The sequence below is a fragment of the Eriocheir sinensis genome, unplaced genomic scaffold (assembly GCF_024679095.1).
Source record: "Eriocheir sinensis breed Jianghai 21 unplaced genomic scaffold, ASM2467909v1 Scaffold584, whole genome shotgun sequence".
NCBI classification, from domain to species: Eukaryota; Metazoa; Arthropoda; class Malacostraca; order Decapoda; family Varunidae; genus Eriocheir; species Eriocheir sinensis.
Window position 1 is genome coordinate 117,810 of NW_026111925.1, and position 22,752 is coordinate 140,561.

General features: G+C 42.3%; 1 protein-coding gene across 2 annotated transcripts in view; it reads right to left on the bottom strand.

Annotated features, from left to right (window-relative positions):
- Positions 1 to 878: 878 nt before the first annotated feature.
- LOC126993213 (sec1 family domain-containing protein 1-like) overlaps positions 879 to 22,752 on the bottom strand; it is a 29,359-nt gene continuing 7,485 nt past the window's right edge. The window contains exons 3-15 of one of the 2 annotated variants that reach the window (XR_007747503.1): positions 22,419 to 22,632; positions 20,503 to 20,590; positions 19,979 to 20,068; positions 16,054 to 16,204; positions 15,367 to 15,584; positions 8,107 to 8,325; positions 6,878 to 6,975; positions 5,284 to 5,463; positions 5,032 to 5,160; positions 3,922 to 4,065; positions 1,990 to 2,136; positions 1,402 to 1,487; positions 879 to 1,367 (exon numbers count right to left, since the gene is read on the bottom strand). Coding sequence is in view for 1 of the 2 variants with exons in the window: in XM_050852085.1 (XP_050708042.1) it covers positions 1,458 to 1,487; positions 1,990 to 2,136; positions 3,922 to 4,065; positions 5,032 to 5,160; positions 5,284 to 5,463; positions 6,878 to 6,975; positions 8,107 to 8,325; positions 15,367 to 15,584; positions 16,054 to 16,204; positions 19,979 to 20,068; positions 20,503 to 20,590; positions 22,419 to 22,632 (1,708 nt within the window). In the remaining variant the exon portion in view is untranslated. Of the gene's footprint in view, positions 1,488 to 1,989; positions 2,137 to 3,921; positions 4,066 to 5,031; positions 5,161 to 5,283; positions 5,464 to 6,877; positions 6,976 to 8,106; positions 8,326 to 15,366; positions 15,585 to 16,053; positions 16,205 to 19,978; positions 20,069 to 20,502; positions 20,591 to 22,418; positions 22,633 to 22,752 lie in introns of both variants that reach the window. The other variant, XM_050852085.1, reaches the window with a different exon arrangement.

Genomic DNA, 22,752 nt, shown 5'->3' on the forward strand with positions numbered 1-22,752 from the left:
CTCCAGCCAATATATATATATATATATATATATATATATATATATATATATATATATATATATATATATATATATATATATATATATATATATACGTATATATATTGACCAAGAGAAGATGGCACCACTATAAACACCTGCCTGCGCCAATACGGGCTGGGGCCGACTACCATCCAGGCCCCTCAAGCAAGCCTACTGATGCCATAGGCGTAGACGTAAAAAAAATATATATATATATATATATATATATATATATATATATATATATATATATATATATATATATATAAAGTGTGTGGGTGTTCATGTGCATGTGTGGGTGTGGGTGGGTGTCCATGTGCATGTGTGAGTGTGCATGAAGTAAAAAGTAGAATAAACATTATTATTCTCTAATTTCTACTCGGCATAATTTTTTTTTTTACCCATTGTTTTGAAAATTGTTTTATAGTTGTAAAGTTACTGCTTACTCCAATGATGCCAACAAAATTTATGCATATTGTGTAACAGATGAGGTGAGTAAATCAATATGAATATTTTCTGAACCTCGGCGAGTGTTTTGGGTGAAGAAGATGTCAGACGGACCAACAGCGTTCTTTCTTGCTCGGCTGGGAGCCAGGGAGCCAGCTAAAGTCATTTATTTATTTGCACATTATTCGAGCACTGTCTGTGCAGTCTCCATCCACTTTTCCACAGGTTCACCAAAACACATGTACCTCTACCACAACAAAACTCTGCAGCCACAAGATTGCTCCTGCTTCATCATTCTGTGATAAGTTTTTCAGAGGTAAGAAACTGTAAGCAAGATTCCCAGGTTTATATTTTCCCTAATTTATCCCGGGAAGCCTAGGAGAAGGGGAAACAAAAAGCAATTCCACATAACAATTTCAAAATTTATTTGATACGATACAGAAGAAAAGAAGATAAATAACTTTTAAACAGCTTATATTATGATACTATACACAAACAAAAGAATAACAGCTAATAGCTTTAGTGATCATACCTGTAAGAGGAAATACAGGTGTGTGTATGTGTGTGCATATAATTCACCATGGCCTGATCATGAGCTGGCCTCGTCATTGCCTGCAAGTACCCTCTTGATTACAGCAAGGCTCATTATAGTTGATCTCTGGGTACTGCCGGGACCTTCACACACCACACGCCCCATCCCTCTTACTCAAGGGGGACAGTAACCACTCCTTGTTAGTGGAAAAATCCCAATCTGAGGGGGACTCAAACCTCCACCCACCAGGCTGCGAAGCCTGGTAGCACAGACCTTTAACCACTAAGCTATTGGAGTGGTGTGTGTGTGTGTGTGTGTGTGTGTGTGTGTGTGTGTGCTTTTGAGTGTGTGTGTGTGTGTGTGTGTGTGTGTGTGTGTGTGTGTGTGTGTGTGTGTGTGTATATCATGGAAGTATGATAATATTCATTCGCTCACTTCATATTCCTTTCGAACTTCTTCAGGAAATTTCTCCACCCAGTTTTGTGAGCTGTAATATAATAAAATACATTGTAAGGGATTTGCAGCAAATTCTAGAACAGTCAGCTGTAATATAAGGAAAACATCATGAAAACTTTAGGTAATCCTGCAGAGCCAGGTCCTTTCAGGCCTAAAAATATGCTCATGAATATTGCAAGAAAAGTGAATATAAGCTATTTGTTTGTAAGGGATTATGTCCTCTCACCACGATGAGTGTCCTTGTGTACTTAACCCGGTAGCAGCATCGGGCCAACTTTGTGGCTTTACCGTGTAGCAGCGACGGGCCAAATTTGTGCCATGATATAAACCCCCAAAATAGATGATACATAATCTGATCACAAATGCTTTGATATATATTATGAAATGGCTTGTGCGGGGTTGATTTTTTCCCCCTTTTTTTTTTTTTTTCTCGCTTGGAGGGACCATTAAGAGACATGATCCCCGCTGCTACCGGGTTAATCTGGGTTTAGTTTAGTGTCAAAAGTAGATTGTATTAATGGAGAAAATCCCACCTGTTCAAGGAATTGTTCTGGGTTGACGACGTCAGTGCAGCCATAGATTATTTTCTTGTTGCTGGTTCCTGACTTCTTTCTGGCATAGCTCACCAAGTTTCCATACTCCATGTAGTTACCACCTCCAACCACCATGACCACTGCATCCTGTTCCAAGAGTATGGTGTTTAGTGCTATACTTTGTTACTTTTTTTTTCAGTAAGGGAGGCAGCTCAAGGGGAAAAAACAAACAAAAAAGCCCACTGTATGCTGTTCCAACAAAAGTAAAAAAAGTGAGACCAGAAGAGAGGTCAATTTTGGAAGGAGAGGTGTCTTGATGCTCTCATCTTGAAAGAGTTAAAATTGTATGCAGGAGGAAATATAGACACAGGAAGGCTGTTCCAAAGTTTACCAGCAGAGGGACTGAAAGAATGAAGATGCTGATTAACTCTTGCATAAGGAATTTGGATAGAATAGAGATAAGCAAGAGTAGAAAGTCGTGTGCAACAGGGACACAGGATGGGTAGGGCAATGCAGTTACCAAGTTCAGAAGCGAAGTTGGCATGAAAATATCTAAAGAAGATAGAGAGGCAACACTGTGGCAGAACTTAAAAGAGGTAGAAGATTGTCAGTAAGAGGAGGGGAGTTGATGAGACGAAGAGCCTTTGACTACACTCTGTCCAGCAGGGGTGTGTGGAGCCCCCCAAACATGAATGCAGCTCCATACAAGGGCAGACAAAAGCCCTTGTATACGGACAGCATCTGAGAGGGGTGAAAAGTGGTGAAGAATACCTAACCTCATTATGGTTTAGCAGATGAGCTATGAAGATTCCAGTTAAGATTTTGACTGAGAACATATGGTGTAGATGGGGACAGCTGAGTGTTATCATAGGATAGGGGATAGGTGTTTGGAAGATTGTGATGAGTTGACAGGTGAAGAATTAAAGTTTTTGAGGCACTGAAGAACACCAAGCTCCTCATGCCCCATCCAGAAGTGCTAGCAGTCTGAGGTTAAGTGTTCTGCAGCATCCAGCTTAGTCTTGTAATTCCTCTTCGGAGGGTCTCATGTTAAAAGATATTGAGTAATGCAGAGTCGTCAGCACAAGTGTGACTAGGACAGTTGGTTTCAGAATGATCATTAATGAACAAGAGAGAGAGAATGGGAGGTAGAGCCGTGCATAACAACACTGTTGATAGAAGTTGACTGCTTACCACAGCAGAGATAGATTGTCCAGAAAGGAAACTTGAGATAAAAAACAGAGAGAGGGATAGAATCCATAGAAGGGTAGTTTAGAAAGCAACTATTACAGGATCTTAAGATAATAAATGTCAAGAATAATAAATTTTTTTATAACTTGTGAATGGTAAGTACTTATGTGAGCAAAATGACTGGTTCTAGAAACTGTGTTAAGTTTATCATCATATTTTGTCTTTTGCTGCTTCAATACAGAACTCAACTGCTTTTATTAATTTTTTATCTTCTCTTTTTTTACTTATACCAGACCCAAGCACCACCTGCTAAGCATGTCCTGTACCTATCTATCTATCTATCTCACCCAGTGCCCTCTGGGAACTCCTCTGAGGGTGACTATGGCAAACACGCATACACACACACCAGTACCCAACAGCATGAACCATGGATTGCAGAGTCCAGGTTTGACACACCAAAAATACAGAATCACTGTTATTTCTGAAAATATAACTGATTGAATCAAGTTGCTTTTGGGGGGTAGAAACCTGAACTCATGAGAAGAGCCACTGAAAACCTGGGACTGAGAAAACTTGAGAGGCTGACTCAAAACTCAAACACTAAACGATTCACAAAGACTCCTGAGTAATCCCTGCACTGATGTTTAGTGAGACTGGAGACGGAGGTGTGGCCCAGTGCTTATCAAAAAGAAAAATTAATAATAATAATCAACAGAAGAGGCACAACAGTGAAGTCTTTGTCACCTGGAAAGGAGTGCGAGTGCGCGGCGTGGCACCCGATGGGTCTCCAGGCCGCAGTAGTTTGGGGTCAAAGTAGCGGTATTCCTTCTCCTCCTCACTATTTTTGAGCTCCATCAAGTGGTCAACTATTCTTGTCAGAGGAAGTTTCTGAAAGGATGAAACTGATTAGTGGTCATGTTGCACCAATGTAAATTTTTCAAGCCAACACTTCACTATCAAATTCTTTTTCTTCTTCATCTTCTTCAACTATCAAATATATGTATTAGTTGAAACATACAGTAAAGTCTTGCATTTTGGTGACGGATTGGTTCCAGAGTAAGCTCACCAAGTGCAAATAATTAAAACAATAGGAAAACTATTCATTAGTATCAAGAGACCTCAAAGAGTTAACCTTTTTTACTTATTTGGTGGCATAAAACTTTCCTTATTGCATCATGTATTTGATAATCTTTTTATCCCATATGATATTTGTGTTTGGGCTCATTTTTCCTTCTATTGCTAAGTATTATCTTTGCCATCATCCCCCAGCACTCCCCCCAAGACCCATAAAGGCCTTTGAAGCCAAAGCACACTCAGCAGACTGCAGTGGCCCAGAGCAGCAGGAGTGAGAGGTGGCATGCAACATGTTATCATATTCAGCAAGACTCAATCACGACTGTTTGAAATGTTTTGTCAGTTGACACGACGTCAACACTGAGAGCTGGGATTATTATATATGACAGATTGATAAACTTTTTAGCAGGGAAATACACCAAGAACATTTTGAAAGCATTTTCAAGGTGAGAAACACTTGTCAAATGCAAGAATATGATTGCCAAACACAATTTAGTGTTTTTTGGGGAGTAAATAATCACCAAGTGGGAGGATATAATTACCACATGAGGATTCGGGTAGCAAGTGATTGGGGTCACCTTACCTGAATTCAATGAATCCAAACACACCAAATGTGAAACTCTACTGCGGACCCCTTTGACCCCTAAGACTGCTATTCAAATATCATGCCTGTCCCCCAAGCCACAATTAGGGCTGTATTTCCACAATGAACCCAAGTATTTGACATAGTGGTGTGAGCAGCAGAAATGTACATAATGTAGTCTCTCTAACTGTACTTACATTTTCCTTGAGAACAAAATTGACTCCCTCCACCACCAGGGCTGACCCCTGGTTCATCAGCTTGGAGAACATGGAAACTGTCTTGGCCACTCCTCCTGTGTACTCCGACATTCCTCCGCCAGCTGTCATCTGGACAAAAAGCTCAAGTAATTCAAAAGGACAGCCAGTCAAGGATTCATTTTAAAAAAATTGAGAAAATCTTGAATCATGAATGAGGAAATGAATGTGAAAACTTGAAGCAAGCAACACTACCTTCATTAAAGACTTCCAGCGCTTGAGGTACAGCAGGGCTCTTGTGTCTGCCTCTGCCTCAGCCAAGGCTGTGGCATACTCACTGAACTCTGCTTCCGTCATGTTGGCCGAGCACAGGTACATGATGAGGAAAATTCTCATCTTGTCCACAGGGCTGCCACACTCTGTGTCTTTGATGATCTAAAGAAAAATAAGCAGTCATCATAGGTTAAGCTTTTACTTGCATGCAAAATGCAAATGACTGAATGCTATCATATAAAAAATAAAAAAATTCAAGAGATAAGTTTAGGGTGATGTGTTCACGACCCGGACAGTAAAGTGAATAATATTCATGAAAAAAAAATGTTATTGAGCTACAGGAGAGATTTTGTGCTTAAAAGAAAGCTTAACTAATTCCCCATCTTATGCTATGAGTTTCATATCTGTAGATATCATAGTATTGGTTTTACAGCCGTTTTTAAAATCCAGAATTCTCTGTCCGGGTCGAGACCGCGTGTTCACGACCCGGACGGGGTTGTGGTCTCAACCCGGACGGATGTTTTGGTCCACCAAAAACACACTTACACCAATGTTTTATATTTTTTCTTACTAAGAACATCCAGAACATGACACTGAAAGGTGGAATAAAACAATTGGTAGCAAAATATCAATGTAATAAAAAAATATATATGATAAAAAAAAGGTAACTGAATTCCTTAAAACTACGCCTTTTTTCTTTCGTATGTTAATATATAGTATTAATATTGGTTTTAGGTTAAAATGAGAGTGATTGACAGAGTCATTTAAAAAAAAAAAAAAATCCTTCTTATACCTCCGTGTTCTCGACTCGGACATCACGTGCACACTGTCCGAGTCGAGACCACGCACATCATTTTTTTAAAAATTCGTAAAAAATATAAACAATTGGCCTAGGTTAAATATTTCAATTTGGAGAAGTAAACACTAATGGGGGGCACATATTAATGCTAAAAATAATTCACTTCCATCAATAAAACACTTCGAAAAATCACTCGATATTTAGCCGTGGCAAACACCCATTTCCAGCCTTTTCCATGGCTTTATCTCACATATGGTACATTATAGTTGTAAGAACTATGCAATCATTCACTTTTTAATTGTTTTTTCCAGTACACTTAATTTGCATGAATTGTCAAAAATTGTCCGAGTCGAGAACACGGCATAATTTTGTCTAGCGGGCACCCCAAACGAGTCCATTGTTGTTTAGGCACTCCGTATTATCACTGATTTTATGCCAATATGGCTATATTACATAACAAAACTTATCACAAGTTGATCACGCCTTATTCGTGGTCATGGCACAATATATCCTGATGCCGAAAATTAAGATCGCGACCTCTTAAAATCGAAATTCTTACCATGCTTACAAGCGGAGCGTCGGCGGGGAGGTTTGCAAATGGCGTCTAGTTAGGACCGCCCTCCCTCATACGTCATAGCTCTGACGTCATCCTAGGCTCGATCGTTCATTGGTTAATCAAGACTGTCCGGGTCGAGACCTTGTCCGGGTCGTGACCACACGACCCTACTTGCCTAAGAATGCAAAAACTAAAGTTTGGATCATGACAACTGGTCTTACCTCCAGGAGTGGCCGCTCTAGGGTCGCTCGGCCCATTATTTTCTCTTCTGCCTCAAAGAAAACGTCTAGTTTCCGGGACTTGATGCTGTTCAACAAGGCTGTGGTGGGAAGAGACAAGTACAGTGTAAATAAACACAGCTAATAGGGATGCCACCTAAACCTGCCCACTGGCCACATGACTGAAAGGCACACTGGCCACCTGTCTTACAGATCAATGAGCCAGCCATTACTGACTCCCCGTTTACTGCAAACACAGAGGTCAGTGTGTGCTGAGCCTTGGAAACAATGAAGTACACAGTGGCTGGGGAGCAAATCTACCTCCCTGCAGTGGCAGGATTATTCATGCATTCACAAACTTTGCATTTGACACTTGCCATGATCACATTATCACCGACACCATCCTTCAGTCCCTCAAGGGTTAATGACAACCTGTGGAAGTTCTAACAGAGAACAGCCCTGGTTTATTCTATCCTAATCATTATTATTATTTTACAACAAGGGTAAAAACAAATGGGACCTCTGCAGAAGCACTGTTCCCTAAAAAAATAATAAGATTATAAGTGAATATTCTAAAGCAGTTGAAGTGGAGTCTTGATACTCCCCTCTTGAAAGCATTCTAGTTGTAGGCAGGAGGAAAAATCACACGAAGAAAGGCTGTTCCAGAATTTACCAGTAACAGGAACAAAGAATAATGATGTTGGTTAACTCTTGCAGAAGGGATCTGAGCAACAAAGTTGGGCTAGAATAGAAAGTCATGTACAGTGAGGCCATGGGAGGGGGGAGGCATGTGGTTAGCAAGCTCAGGGAAGCAGTTGTGGCAGAATTCGAGAGATAGAAGACTGCCAGCAAGGAAAGCAGATGAGAGGAAGTCTTTGACTGTCTTTTGTCCAAAAGGGTTGTGTGTGGACCCTCCCAACACATGAGATGGATACTCACTACTGGGGCGGACAAGGCCTTTGTATATAGGTAGCATCTTGAGGGGGTGGGGTAACAAAATTTGCTGGAGATGATACAAATCACCTTCACATCATATGAGAAAGCTGACTGAGCAAGAGATAAGACATGAGGTTTCTAGTTGAGATTGTGAGATAAAGACAGAAAAAGTATGTTTAGTGTAGAATAAGGAAACAACTGAGTGTTATCAATGAATAGTAATAAATGTTTGTTAGATGTGGGAGCTTAGGGGTGGCAGAGAGTGAGCATAGCAGCTACTAGTCACTCACACTTACCCATTGCAATACTCATGTGTTTGTCAATTTCTGCCTTTTTCTTTATCAGTTCTGGAAGTGATGTGATGGCCGAGGTCAGCTTGGCAGTGTTGTCGCTGAGCAGGTCAATGGCATCATCCCCAGGGAGGTCAGACTTGAGGCCCTTGATGTGAGACTCTGCTTTTTTGTATTCCTCCAGCTCTGCTTCCACTGCCGCTGCCACGTCTGGGAAGGCACTGCCTGTTGACAAGAAAAGACGACATGTAAACTCCAGTAAGACATCTCTCCACCTGAAACTGATCTCTCTTTAGGCCACTTTTCACTTTTCTCTTGTGGAAGCAGTGATTAGCAGGCTTTTTTTCTGCACTTTCTTTTTGTTGCCCTTGAGCTGCTTCCTTAGCCATATATAAAAAAAATAAAAAATAAAAAGTAGTGATGGTGTAGGTCCAAAATTTCCACAAACCAAAGAGAACTACATTCCCTGACTTTCCATGATACAGTAAAACCTCAGTGATCTGCATTATAACAGCCAAGGCCCGTGCAACTAAATAAAGGATCAAGATAATGTGGAGGAAACTTTTTATGACCCTCCAAGATGCAGATTGAAAGTCTGAACAGCAGTTTTGCAGACCTGACACGTGTTACTTATAGCCAGACTGAACCTCGTAAACTTTTCATATGTATCTATCTATCTACCTGGCCATTCTTCTCCTGAGTCAGGCTGCAACACTTCTGACTTGTTTTTACACCCAGGAAGTGAAGGACATTTAAAACAAGAAGCTGCACAACTGCCAACAAGTTTGTCCAAAAATATTTTTTTTTACAGCTAAGGAGACAGTTCAAGGACGTAAAGAAAAATAGTAAAAAAAAAAAAAAGCCCGCTACTTACTGCTCCTGAATAGAAGTCAAAGGAGTGGCCAAAAGAGAGGTCAATTTTGGGAGGAGAGGTGTCTCTATACTCTCTTGAAAGAGGTCAAGTCATAGGCAGGAAGAAATACAGATGAAGGAAGATAATTCCAGAGTTTACCAGTGAAAGGGGTGAAAGAATGAAGATGCTGGTTAACTCTTGCATAAGGGATTTGGACAGTATAGGGATGAGCTAGAGTAGAAAGTTGAGTGCAGCGGGGCCACGGGAGGGGGGGAGGCATGCAGGTAGCAAGTTAAGAAGAGCAGTCAGCATGAAAATATCGATAGAAGATAGAGAGAGGCAACATGGCGGCGGAATTGGAGAGGTAGAAGACTATCAGTATGAGGAGGAGAGCTGATGAGACGAAGAGCCTTTGACTCCACTCTGTCAAGGAGAGCCGAGTGAGTGGAGCCCCCCACACACATGAGATGCATACTCCATACGAGGGCAGATAAAGCCCCTGTAAATGGATAGCAACTGTGCGGGGGAGAAGAACTGGCGGAGACGGTACAAAACACCCAGCCTCGAGGAAGCTGATTTAGTAAGAGATGAGATATGAAGTTTCCAGTTGAGACTTTGAGTTAAGGATAGACTGAGGATGTTTAGTGCTGAAGAAGGTGATAGCTGAGTGTTGTCAAAGAATAGGGGATAGTTGTTTGGAAGATTGTGTCGAGTAGATAGGTGGAGAAACTGTGTTTTTGAGGCGTTGAAGGACACCAGGTTCCTCTTGCCCCATTCGGAAATACAGTAAAACCCCGATTATCCGAAAGCGGATTATCCGAAAAAACGGATTATCCGAAATTGATCTGGATAATGCAATTAAATTTTTTTTTTCTATACTAAAACGTTATAAAACATCAAAAATAAATAAAAGTAACTACATATGTACTATATTAACACATTTAAAATTGATAAGAACAGTTAAAATGAATATGCTTTCTAATACGTATTGCCGAAATAGCTTGTAACGAATAGATCAATGTATTAGACAAAAAACATTAAACAAACTCTCAACAACACCACGTCCGCACCTTCGCCCAGCAAGGACGTAGGTGCGCTAACGAACAAACTACTGCACTACTCTCTCACACCGTACTCTCAAGACAACGACACAAACACGACTCCCCTCTCCACTCCATGCCACATTCCCCTTCCAACATACGAGTTGCGCGATAATATGAGTCATCATACTGTGTCTCCACCTGCACGATGCATCAAGGTCACACTTGCAAGCTTGCACAACCATTCACAATCGCACTCTGCAACATTCACAATTCAGATCTGCAACGCTCACAAGTATCAACATACACTGGTCCAGACAAGGAGACACACAGACAAACATACAATAAAACATTTACATCACATGTTTCAAGCGTACTACTTTGTTTAGCGTAGCGTGTGTTTGTTTGGTTTCAAAATCAAAATGGCGGCCATAAATCCGGATTATCCGAAAAATCGGCTTATCCGAAAGAGGCTTCCCCCCTTCCATTTTGGATAATCGGGGTTTTACTGTAATAGTAAGGTCTGAGGCTAAGCGTTCTGTTGCCTCCAGCCTTGAATCGTTAAATTCCTGTAGGGTGGGTCTTCTATTAAAAGAAGTTGAGTAATGCAGAGTGGAGTCACGGGCGTAAGAATTGATAGGACAGTTCGTTTTGGAAAGATCATCATTGAACAACAAAAAAAGAGTGGGAGATAGGACAGAACCCAGCAGAACACCCCTATTAATAGGATTAGGGGAAGAACAGTGACCGTCTACCACAGCAAAAATAGAACGGTCAGAGAGGAAACTTGAGATAAAAGTACAGAGAGAAGGATAGAAACCATAGGAGGGTAATTTGGAAAACAAAAATTTGTGCCAGACCCTATCAAAAGCTTTTGATATGTCCAGCGCAATAGCAAAGGTTTCACCGAAACGGCTAAGAGAGGATGACCAAGAGTCAGTTAGGAAGGCAAGTAGATCACCAGTAGAACGCTCCTTGCGGAACCCATACTGGCGATCAGAGAGAAGGTCAGAAGTGGAAAGGTGCTTTTGAATCTTCCAGTTAAGGATTGATTCAAAAGCTTTAGATAGACAAGAAAGTAAAGCTATAGGATGATAGTTTGAGGGATTGGAACGGTCAGCCTTCTTAGGCACAGGCTGTATGAAGGCACACTTCCAGCAGGAAGGAAAGGTAGATGTTGACAGGCAGAGGCGAAAGAGTTTAACCAGTGTTACGGCCGGGCTTTTCCCGCCCTTCATTTTTTATTTTTTTTTTTTTTATTCTCTCTACCGACATGTTGGCATCACCCACTTGGCCTGCCGTGACTCTTTGTTCTGTGGTATTTCCACCCACGCCGACCCAGCATGAACTGGATATTTCCGGTTTTGGGGAGTGGCATAGTGACCACCCGGGGTCTGGAATATTCCACCCGCTGCTTCCTTGTTTCTGGCCCATAGCAACCACCTGCGCGGCGACCAGACTAGGTTGTTGTTACCGTGGGGTGGTCTTCCTTTTGTATTTCCTGCCCATCATATAATATCATGACATTATGTATATATTCTTTAATGTTTAAGTTAGGATTTATTTATGGTTCTTAAAATATGTATTTTGAGTTGTCGTGGGGGAGGATTTGTACCGCCCCGCCGGAGACGCCTGGCAGCCCACTCTCGGGGCAGTGGACATGCCCATTTAAGCGCTGACCCAGGTCAGAAGCGTGTCTTTCCCAGTATCATCGAGTCGAGCGAGGTAGGCCCAGTCCTTCCTCCTCTCCACGTCCTTTGTGCCTTCAGCAAGTCGTTTCACGCCGTCGGCGTGCATGTTTTACTCACTTTTCTTTTATGGACGGAGGAAGGGCCGTTGCTGTTTTAAGGTAAGGTTTTTGGTGTGTGTTTTCGTGTGCCAGTTTTACTGTTTCCGTGTTTATCATGCTTGTGCCTGTGTTACGTGCTGCCTCCCTCGTTCAAGTGTTTTTTTTCATTAGTGTTTGGTGCCTTTTTGTTATTTATTTCATGTGTTTTTTAAAGGAGTGTAACTAAGGTAATCTTGGGTTCTTACTTTCTTTTTTTTGTAATTAATGTAAATATTAACTTCTTGTAAATATATATTATCTTTAGTTCATTTTGGCATTTTCCGTTACCATTTCCTTTGTTTTAAATTATTCATTTTCCTTTTTATTTGTTGCTTGGTTCAGGGGAAAAGAACCTGGTATTTTGAGGCCTAACCAACCCAGTTTTTGTTTTGTCTTTGTTTTTTTGTACATTTTCCCGAGACCCCTGACCACACCAGTGTTACGACATTGGTGACGTAACACCAGGCAGGGTGACAGCACAGAGGCACTCCATCAGGTCCATAAGCCTTCTGAGGATTGAGGCCAGAGGGCATAGAAAACATCATTTGAAGAATCTTTATAACAGGCATAAAAGAGTCAGAGGGGGGATGAGTAGGAGGAATATCCCCAGAATCGTCCAGAGTGGAGTTTTTAGAAAAAGTTTGAGAGAGGAGTTCAGCCTTAGAGATAGATGAGACGGCAGTGTTGCCGTCAGGACTGAGGAGTGGAGGGAAAGATGAAGAAGTGAAGTTGTAGATGTTTTTGGCTAGATGCCAGAAGTCACGAGAAGAGTTAGAGAAAGCAAGGTTTTGGCATTTTCTATTGATGAAAGTTTTTGGTCAGTCGGAGAATGGATTTGGCACTCCGTATGGAGTATGCATCTCATGTGTGGCGGGGCTCCACTCACACAGCTCTTCTGGACAGAGTGGAGGCTAAGGTTCTTCGTCTCATCAGCTCTCCTCCTCATACTGATAGTCTTCTACCTCTTAAATTCCGCCGCAATGTTGCCTCTCTTTCTATCTTCTATCGATATTTCCATGCTGACTGCTCTTCTGAACTTGCTAACTGCATGCCTCCCCCCTCCCGGCCCGCTGCACTCGACTTTCTACTCATGCTCATCCCTATACTGTCCAAACCCCTTATGCAAGAGTTAACCAGCATCTTCACTCTTTCATCCCTCACGCTGGTAAACTCTGGAACAATCTTCCTTCATCTGTATTTCCTCCTGCCTACGACTTGAACTCTTTCAAGAGGAGGGTATCAGGACACCTCTCCTCCGTATTGATCTTGCTGCCACCTCTTTTGTTTCTTTTTTAGGAGCAGCGAGTAGCAGGCTTCTTTTTTATTATTGTTTTCTTTTTTTGTGTGCCCTTGAGCTGCTTCCTTTATTGTAAAAAAAAAAAAAAAAAAAAAAAAAAAAAAAAAAAAAAAAACCCTATTCCGGGCAGAAATGTAAAGTTCATGTTTAGAATTAGTTCGAAGGCTCTGGTACCTTTTGTGAGCTGCCTCTCTATCATTGACAGCACAAGAACAAGCGTGATTAAACCAAGGCTTTTTAGCGTGAGGAGTAGAGAAAGAACGAGGAATGTATGCCTCCATTCCAGAGACAATCACCTCTGTGATGCGCTGAGCACACACAGAGGGGTCTCGCTCCTGGAGGCAATAATCATTCCACGGGAAATTGGAAAAGTACATCCTCAGGTCGTACCACCAAGCTGAAGCAAAATGCCAGAAGCATCGCCTCTTCGGTGGGTCCAGAGGGTGTACAGGAGCAATAGGACAGGATACAGAAATAAGGTTGTGATTGGAGGAGCCGAACGGAGAGAACAGTTTGACAGAGTAAGCAGAAGGATTAGAGGTAAGGAAGAGGTCTAGAATGTTGGGCCTGTTTCCAAGACGGTCAGGAATACGTGTAGGGTGCTGGACCAACTGCTCTAGATCGTTGAGGATAGCAAAGTTGTAGGCTTGTTCACCAGGCTGGTCAGTGAAAGAGGATGAAAGCCAAAGCTGGTGGTGAACATTGAAATCTCCTAGGATGGAGATTTCAGCGAAGGGAGAGTGGGTCAAGATGTGCTCCACTTTAGAGTTTAAGTAGTCAAAGAATTTTACATAGTTAGTAGAGTTAGGTGAGAGATAAACAGCACAGATGTATTTATTAATAGAATGACAATGAAGTCTTAGCCAGATGGTGGAAAATTCAAAAGAGTCAAGGTCGTGAGCACGAGAGCAAGTGATGTCGTTGCGCACGTAGGCGCAACGTCCAGCTTTGGACTGAAATTTAGGATAGAGATAGTAGGAGGGAACAGAGTAGAGATTGCTGTCAGTAGCCTCGGAAACCTGTGTTTCGGTGAGGAAGAGAAGGTGAGGTTTAGAGGAAGAGATGGTGTTCCACAGAATAAAAATTAGAACGAAGACCACGAATGTTGCCGAAATTGAGAAGAAAGAGGTTTGAGGAGTTATCAAGACACCTCTCGGGTCGGCAGCCAGAAGGGGAGTCCTCCCTGGGGGAATTTATGGTCCCCCCCCCCCCCCAGGCGGGGACTCCGAGGCATGGTGAAGATGCGCCATTTTGAAATTTGAATTTTGGGAAAAGGTGTGTATGTTGTGTGAATGTAGTGTGGTGTGGATAGAGAGGATCTGTCTTTAAAGAGCATGCTGAACTACTCTCAGGTGTTGGTGAGACAATAGGGAAACGGTTAGTGAGGACGTGGGAAGGGTCTTTGGAGGGCTTCAGCTCCCTTCTCACCTCCCATATATACCTCACCGGGAGTGGTTTGTGCCTGTTCGGTAGGTGTCTTCCTACCTACTCCTACTGCTAATGATACAAACTCATGCAAAAAGGCAAATACTTCCACTCTGCTAAGGCTGTAGAAGTCACGGTGTGGGGTGGAAAGTGTAAGGAGGGAAAGAAAGGTAATCAGTTGGCATGATTATTGAGTCCCGTATAAAAAATTTGACCGACTCCGAATTCATGAACTTTTATGGTTGCGACTCCAACTCCAACTCTACCCCCTCTCCCTCCCCTCTTCTGCAATACAGTGGTAAGCAATTCAAACTCCACCACACCACACCACACCACACCCAGCCACACAACATTGCACATATCGTAAAGAAGTCGGAGATTGAGATATTTTTACCGACTCAGACTCCAGCCAAAAGTAAGCAACTCCAGTGACTCCAACTCCACACCCCTGCTGTTAATACATGGATGGGGCATATGAAACAAGAAAAAAAAAAAGGAGACTAAGAAAGAGAAGAAAGATAAGGAGCATGAAGAATTAGAGAAGAAACAGGAGGAAGAGGACACAGAACATGAGGAATAAGAAGTGAAAGAGGGAAATAGGGGAAGAGGAGGAGGAGGAATATGAAGAAGAGAAGGACCAAAATTATGAAAAGCATGGCAAATAAAATAAGGAAGAGGAGGAGGAGGAGGAGGCAAAGGAAGAGGAGGAGGAGGAGGCAAAGGAAGAGGAGGAGGAGGAGGCAAAGGAAAAGGAAGAGGAGGAGGAGGAAGAGGAGGCAAAGGACAATACCTCACCCTCTTCATCAACAAAGCATTCAAATACCTTTATGAGCAGCCCAAAATGTATCCACGTCATTGAGGTCATATTCCTTGGTCTTGGTGCGGGCAGTGGGGTGCGCTGAGTCCTGCTCAGTGAGGGTGATGCGGTTCAGGCTGAGGTTGAGCACATCGTGGGTCAGGGCCTGGTAAGTCCATGTGTGGTGTAGTGGAGTTGCGAGGTCCACATTGCGATCAACCAAAACCAACAAAGGCCTCTGAAAACTACAAAGACAGCCATGCCAGAGGTCTGCATCAAAGCAAAGGCCTGAGGATGTTCCGTAACTCTTTCACGCGGTAGCAGCGCTGGGCCAAATTTGTGGCTTTACCGTGTAGCAGCGACAGGCCAAATTTGTGCCATGATATAAACCCCCAAAAATAGATGATACATAATCTGATCACAAATGCTTTGATATATATTATGAAATGGTTTGTGTGAGGGGCGATTTTTTCTCATTTTTCTCGCTAAGAGGGACCATTAAGAAACATGATCCCCGCTGCTATCGGGTTAATCATAACCATGTATTCTCATGGAAAAATCAGTCATGTTTAAAAGTCAACCCCCTCAAGGTTATGATAATGTTTGGCTGATGAATGTAACTGTGCAGGTAATACAAGTTTGACATCTACTAAGTATTGATGCATTCCACTTCTGGCCATGTGTGTGTCCTGATGGCATGCACCCACTCCTTACCTCAGTTGTCCTGCAGCAAAGGAGTCTGTTCCGAGTCCAGTGAAGAAGGAATTTCGGGTGTCTCTCAGATTCTCTCTCAGCTTTTTATCCAAACGTTCACCAACACTCTCGGCAGCATTTCCCCGCTGGCACCGAATGATTGGGACTTGACCTACAGCAGAGACAGTTAGTCATGAGAGTTTTGAGCAAATTAACCCCTTGACCACAGATTTCCTACAAAAAGACATCACCAAGCTACAGAAGTGGAGAAATAAGTGGCTGTTACAATCCAATGAAGAAAATGTAGTCATGCACCTTGGGAGGAGAAATCCAGCATACCAATACCACATAAGAAACAATCCACTATCCACCACATAGGCAGAGAAAGACCTGCGAGTATGTGTTACCAGGATAAGTGAAAGCCAAATCTGTGCCAATTGCAGCAGATGGGTTAAAAGGTATAATCAAAGACAATGGTGTGAGTGTGGTAGTTGTTAGTGCACAAGTAAAACCCTGCATTTATAAGGGTCATTCAACACTGCAGTTAAGACACTTTTTTTTTTTTTTTTTTTTTTTTTTTTTACAGCAAAGGAGACAGCTCAAGGGCACAAAAAAGTAAACATTAATAAAAAAAAAAAAGCCCGCTACTCGCTGCTCCTAAAAAGAATCCAAAGAGGTGGCCGAAAGATAAGTCAGTTTCGGGAGGAGAGGTGTCCTGATACCCTCCTCTTGAAAGAGTTCAAGTCGTAGGCAGGAGGAAATACAGATGAAGGAAGATTGTTCCAGAGTTTACCAGCGTGAGGGATGAAAGAGTGAAGATGCTGGTTAACTCTTGCATAAGGGGTTTGGACAGTATAGGGATGAGCTTGAGTAGAAAGGCGTGTGCGGCGGGTTCAAGGGAGGGGGGAAGGCATGCAGTTTGCAAGTTCAGAAGAGCAGTCAGCGTGAAAATATCGATAGAAGATAAAAAGAGAGGCAACACGGAGGAGGAATTTAAGAGGTAGAAGACTATCAGTACGAGGAGTAGAGCTGATGAGACGAAAAGCTTTAGACTCAACTCTGTCCAAGAGAGCTGTGTGAGTGGAGCCCCCCCACACGTGAGATGCATACTCCATACTAGGACGGACAAGGGCCCTGTATATTGACAGCAACTGTGCAGGTGATAAGAAATGGCGGATACGTTACAGAACGCCCACCCTCGAGGAAGCTGTTATATTAATAGATGATAAATGAAGTTTCCAGTTTATATTTTGAGTTAATGATATACCGAGGATGTTTAGTGTTGAGGAAGGTGATAGCTGGGTGTTGTCAAAGAATAGGGTATAGTTGTTTGGAAGATTGTGTCGAGTGGATAGGTGGAGAAACTGTGTTTTTGAGGCGTTGAAGGACACCAGGTTCTTCTTGCCCCAATCGGAAATAATAGTAAGGTCTGAGGCTAAGCGTTCTGCAGCCTCCAGCCTTGAGTCGTTAAGTTCCTGAAGGGTGGGTCTTCCGTAGGAATGGATAGGACAGTTCGTTTTGGAAAGAAGATCATCAATGAACAACAGAAAAAGAGTGGGAGATAGGACAGAACCCTGTGGGACACCACTGTTAATAGATTTAGGTTAAGAACAGTGACCGTCTACCACGGCAGAAATAGAACGGTCAGAAAGGAAACTGGAGATAAAGGTACAGAGAGAAGGATAGAAACCGTGGGAGGGTAGTTTAGAAAGCAAAGATTTGTGCCAGACCCTATCAAAAGCTTTTGATATGTCCAGCGCAATAGCAAAAGTTTCACCGAAACGGCTAAGAGAGGATGACCAAGAGTCAGTTAAGAAGGCTAGGAGATCACCAGTAGAACGCCCCTTGCGGAACCCATACTGGCGATCAGATAGAAGGTCAGAAGTGGAAAGGTGCTTTTGAATCTTACGGTTAAGGATTGATTCAAAAGCTTTAGATAGACAAGAAAGTAAAGCAATAGGACGGTAGTTTGAGGATTGGAGCAGTCACCCTTCTTAGGTACAGGCTGTGTGAAGGCATACTTCCAGCAAGAAAGGAAAGGTAGATGTTGACAGGCAGAGGCAAAAGAGTTTGACCAGGCAGGGTGACAGCACGGAGGCACAGTTTTAAGGACAATAGGAGGCACTCCATCAGGTCCATAAGCCTTCTGAGGATTGAGGCCAGAGGGCATAGAAAACATCATTTTGAAGAATCTTTATAACAGGCATAAAGGAGTCAGAGGGGATGAGTAGGAGGAATATGCCCAGAATCGTCCAGAGTGGAGTTTTTAGAAAAGTTTGTGAGAAGAGTTCAGCCTTAGAGCTAGATTAGAAGGCAGTGAAGCCGTCAGGATTGTGGAGTGGAGTGAACGATGAAGAAGTGAAGTTGGATGAGATGTTTGTGGCTAGATGCCAGAAGTCACGGGAAGAGTTAGAGACAGCAAGGTTTTGACATTTTCTATTAATGAAAGAATTTTTGGTTAGTCGGAGAATAGATTTGGCACGATTTCGGGCAGAAATGTAAAGTTCATAATTAGCATTAGTTTGAAGGCTCTGGTACCTTTTGTGAGCTGCCTCTCTATCTATGACAGCACGGGAACAAGCGTAATTAAACCAAGGCTTTTTAGCGTTAGGAGTAGAGAAAGTACGTGGAATGTATGCCTCCATTCCTGAGACAATCACCTCTGTGATGCGCTGAGCATACACAGAGGGTTCTCGCTCCTGGAAGCAATAATCATTCCACGGGAAGTCGGAAAAGTACATCCTCAGGTCGTCCCACCGAGCTGAAGCAAAATGCCAGAAGCATCGCTTCTACGGTGGGTCCAGAGGGTGTACAGGAGCGATAGGGCAGGATAAAGAAATAAGATTGTGATCGGAGGAGCCCAACGGAGAGAACAGTTTGACAGAATAAGCAGAAGGGTTTGAGGTAAGGAAGAGGTCTAGAATGTTGGGCCGATCTCCAAGACGGTCAGGAATACGTGTGGGTGCTGGACCAACTGCTCTAGGTCGTTGAGGATAGCAAAGTTGTAGGCTTGTTCACCAGGATGGTCAGTGAAAGAGGATGAAAGCCAAAGCTGGTGGTGAAAATTGAAAAATCCTAGGATGGAGATATCAGAGAAGGTATAGTGGGTCAAGATGTGCTCCACTTTAGAATTCAAATAGTCAAAGAATTTTACATAGTTGGTAGAGTTAGGTGAGAGATAAACAGCACAGATGTATTTAGTAATAGAATGACAGTGAAGTCTTAACCAGATGGTGGAAAATTCAGAAGAGTCAAGGTCGTGGGCACGAGAGCAAGTGATGTCGTTGACGTAGGCGCAACATCCAGCTTTGGATTGAAATTTAGGATAGAGATAGTAGGAGGAACAGAGTAGAGATTGCTGTCAGTAGCCTCAGAAACCTGTGTTTCGTAAGGAAGAGAAGGTGAGGTTTAGAGGAGGAGAGATGATGTTCCACAGAATGAAAATTAGAGCGAAGACCGCGAATGTTGCAGAAATTGAGAAGAAAGAGGTTCGGGGAGTTATCAAGACACCTCTCGGGTCGGCAGCCAGAAGGGGAGTCCTCCCTGGGGGAATTTGTGGTCCCCCCCCCAGGCGGGGACTCCGAGGCATTGCTTAATTGAGCCATTTTGAATTTTGAATTTTGGAAAAAGGTGTATATGTTATGTGAATGTAGTGTGGTGTGGATAAAGAGAGGATCTGTCTTTAGAGAGCATGCTGAACTACTCTCCGGTGTTGGTGAGACAATAGGGAAACGGTTAGTGAGGACATGGGAAGGGTCTTTGGAGGGCTTCAGCTCCCTTCTCACCTCCCATATATACCTCACCAGGAGTGGCTTGCGCCCGTTCGGTAGGTGTCTTCCTACCTACTACCTACTCAGTAGTTTCAGCACTGCATTGGTACTGTACTCAGCCCAGCGACTGTAGAATGCATCTCTATTCCACTGTGCATCTTAAAATCCTTACTTACCTAAATTTACAAAGACTGAAAACAGGCTGTCAACGATGGAGTCCATGATGGCATCAATGTCTGAGTCCTTGACATCCCCTCGGTTGACAGCTGCAACACGTGACACATTAGCAATACACAAGAAATGAGTGAGCAAGACGTGTAGCATATTCATGAACAATTCTCAACACAATAAGTATTCATTTACAGGTTGTACAGAAGCCATTTCTTCTTGTGTGATTTTCAACATACATAATGAGGTCCGAGACATATAAGGGAACTGATTTACTGCTGATACTTTATGCAAAATCATTGTGAATATATACTTTTTGAAAGCATACATATTTCAGATCATGTTAATTAATGCCCCTACAGATAAAGGAGCTCAAAACAGTTGTATGTATCATTTGTACATAATATAACAGGCCTTCCCTATGAATATAATAACAGTGTTTCCTCTCTGCACTTATCCATCTGTAACTTAAAGAAGGACGTTGCTGAATTCCTGCATGTGTAACCCCAGCACAAAGCCCATATCCACCTACCATAGTAAGAAAGAGCCTCTGAACCCTGGTGCCTCAACGTGAACATGTCCTCCTCGAGACTGATGAAGTTAACATACTGGTCATACACCTGTGAACAAAGCAATAACAACACTTACTGGACATACACACGATGGAGAAAGTAGTCCAAGATAAGTGCAGAAGTAATTAAAATACATACTAAGAATACTGGTTGTCTGCCTGTGGCCAAAGAAACAACATTTACTGGACATACACACAAGAGAAAGGAGTCTAAGATCAGTGCATAAGTAATGAAAATACATATTAACCCGGTAGCAGCGACGGGCCAAAATTGTGGCTTTACCGTGTAGCAGCGACGGGCCAAATTTGTGCCATAATATAAACCCCCCAAAATAGATGATACATAATCTGATCACAAATGCTTTGATATATATTATGAAATGGTTTGTGTGAGGGGTGATTTTTCTCATTTTTCTTGCTTGGAGGAACCATTAAGGAACATGATCCCTGCTGCTACCGGGTTAAGAATACTGGTTGTACACCTGTGACCAAAACAACAACACTTAATGGAAATACACAGAGCAGCAGTGATGAAAATACACACTAACAATCATGATGTGAGCCACCAGGAGACAATTAAAAATGAGAGGCTTAGAAAACATGCCAGTATAAGAATTTTCTAGAGGAACCACTCAAGATTGTACAGGAACGTGAGGAGAACGGAAGAGAAAACATATCTACAAATATACTCGTATATATGGAATGGCAAACCTGAGGAAGGGGAGCAATAGGAGTACAAAGAAGAGATAGACAGCCTGTGTATGCAATGAATTTGGAGGTAAAAAGATTTGCCACTGGAAAACTGAGAAGATAGACAGCCTGCGTGTGTAAAGAATTAGGAGGAAAAAGATTTATCACCGCAAAACTGAGGAGAAAGAAAACCTGTGTGTAAAGAATTTGGAGGAAAAAGATTTATCACTGCAAAACTGAGGAGAAAGAAAACCTATGTGTAAAGAATTTGGAGGAAAAAGATTTATCACCGCAAAACTGAGGAGAAAGAAAACCTGTGTGTAAAGAATTTGGAGGAAAAAGATTTATCACTGCAAAACTGAGGAGAAAGAAAACCTGTGTGTAAAGAATTTGGAGGAAAAAGATTTATCACCGCAAAACTGAGGAGAAAGAAAACCTGTGTGTAAAGAATTTGGAGGAAAAAGATTTATCACCGCAAAACTGAGGAGAAAGAAAACCTGTGTGTAAAGAATTTGGAGGAAAAAGATTTATCACTGAAAAACTGAGGAGAAAGAAAACCTGTGTGTAAAGAATTTAGAGGAAAAAGATTTATCACCACAAAACTGAGGAGAAAGAAAACCTGCGTGTAAAGAATTAGGAGGGAAGGAAAGAAGCAAATGAGCAACCACTGAATGGAGATCAACCCATTCAGCGCCAGAAGCAATGATGCCTCTCAAGCTCAAGGAAAATAAGGGAGGGAACAAAAATGCCCGCTGGTGCTGCTCCTTCAAACAATGTGTAGTAAAACGTTCCAAAACAGAGGCAGAATCACTTACAGAGGCATCTTGATACTTACTTTTGCTTATCCAAATATTTCCTTCTTACTGCCTCTCAGATCCTGCTCCATAGCCTCTCCTGACTCCCTACAAGCATTTTTCTGTGCCCTCTTCTTCACTTCCTCTGCCTTATTTCCTAGCAGCACATATGCTCACCTTTTCTCAAGCACTTTAAACCTTACTTAACCCAAGATTGACTGATGAATACATATAATCTCACAGAAAAATTGTGTTTATATAAAAGTATACTCCTTAAGCTTGCCCCTCTTCCCCCTTAAACAACAACTTTTACATTAGTGTGTATGGTATTTCAGTGTTGATATAACTTCCATGGTTCAGTATTGTAGCTGTGTCCTTCCGTTCTTATTTTACCTTTTTGATATTAGTCTGGCACCCAGCCTGCAGTGCTGCCAGGGCCAAGTCCTCCATCTTCTGTCGACTTATGGGGGAGATAAAGTTGAGGTAGTAGGAGGAATAAAGTCCATCGTTAAAGTCTTGCCCAATCCTGACCAAATTCTCCTCCGGCATTTGACAGAAGTATATGGCAGGTACATCGGGCACATCCCCTCGCTCACTGTGCAAAAGCCTGTGAAATGATTAAGAGAAAAACAACGATAATGAAACATATACATGGGGTATATACAGTCATGGGGGAGTGATATTACAGAAGCAATTTATATCTTGTTACATGTAACAAGTTCAGTTA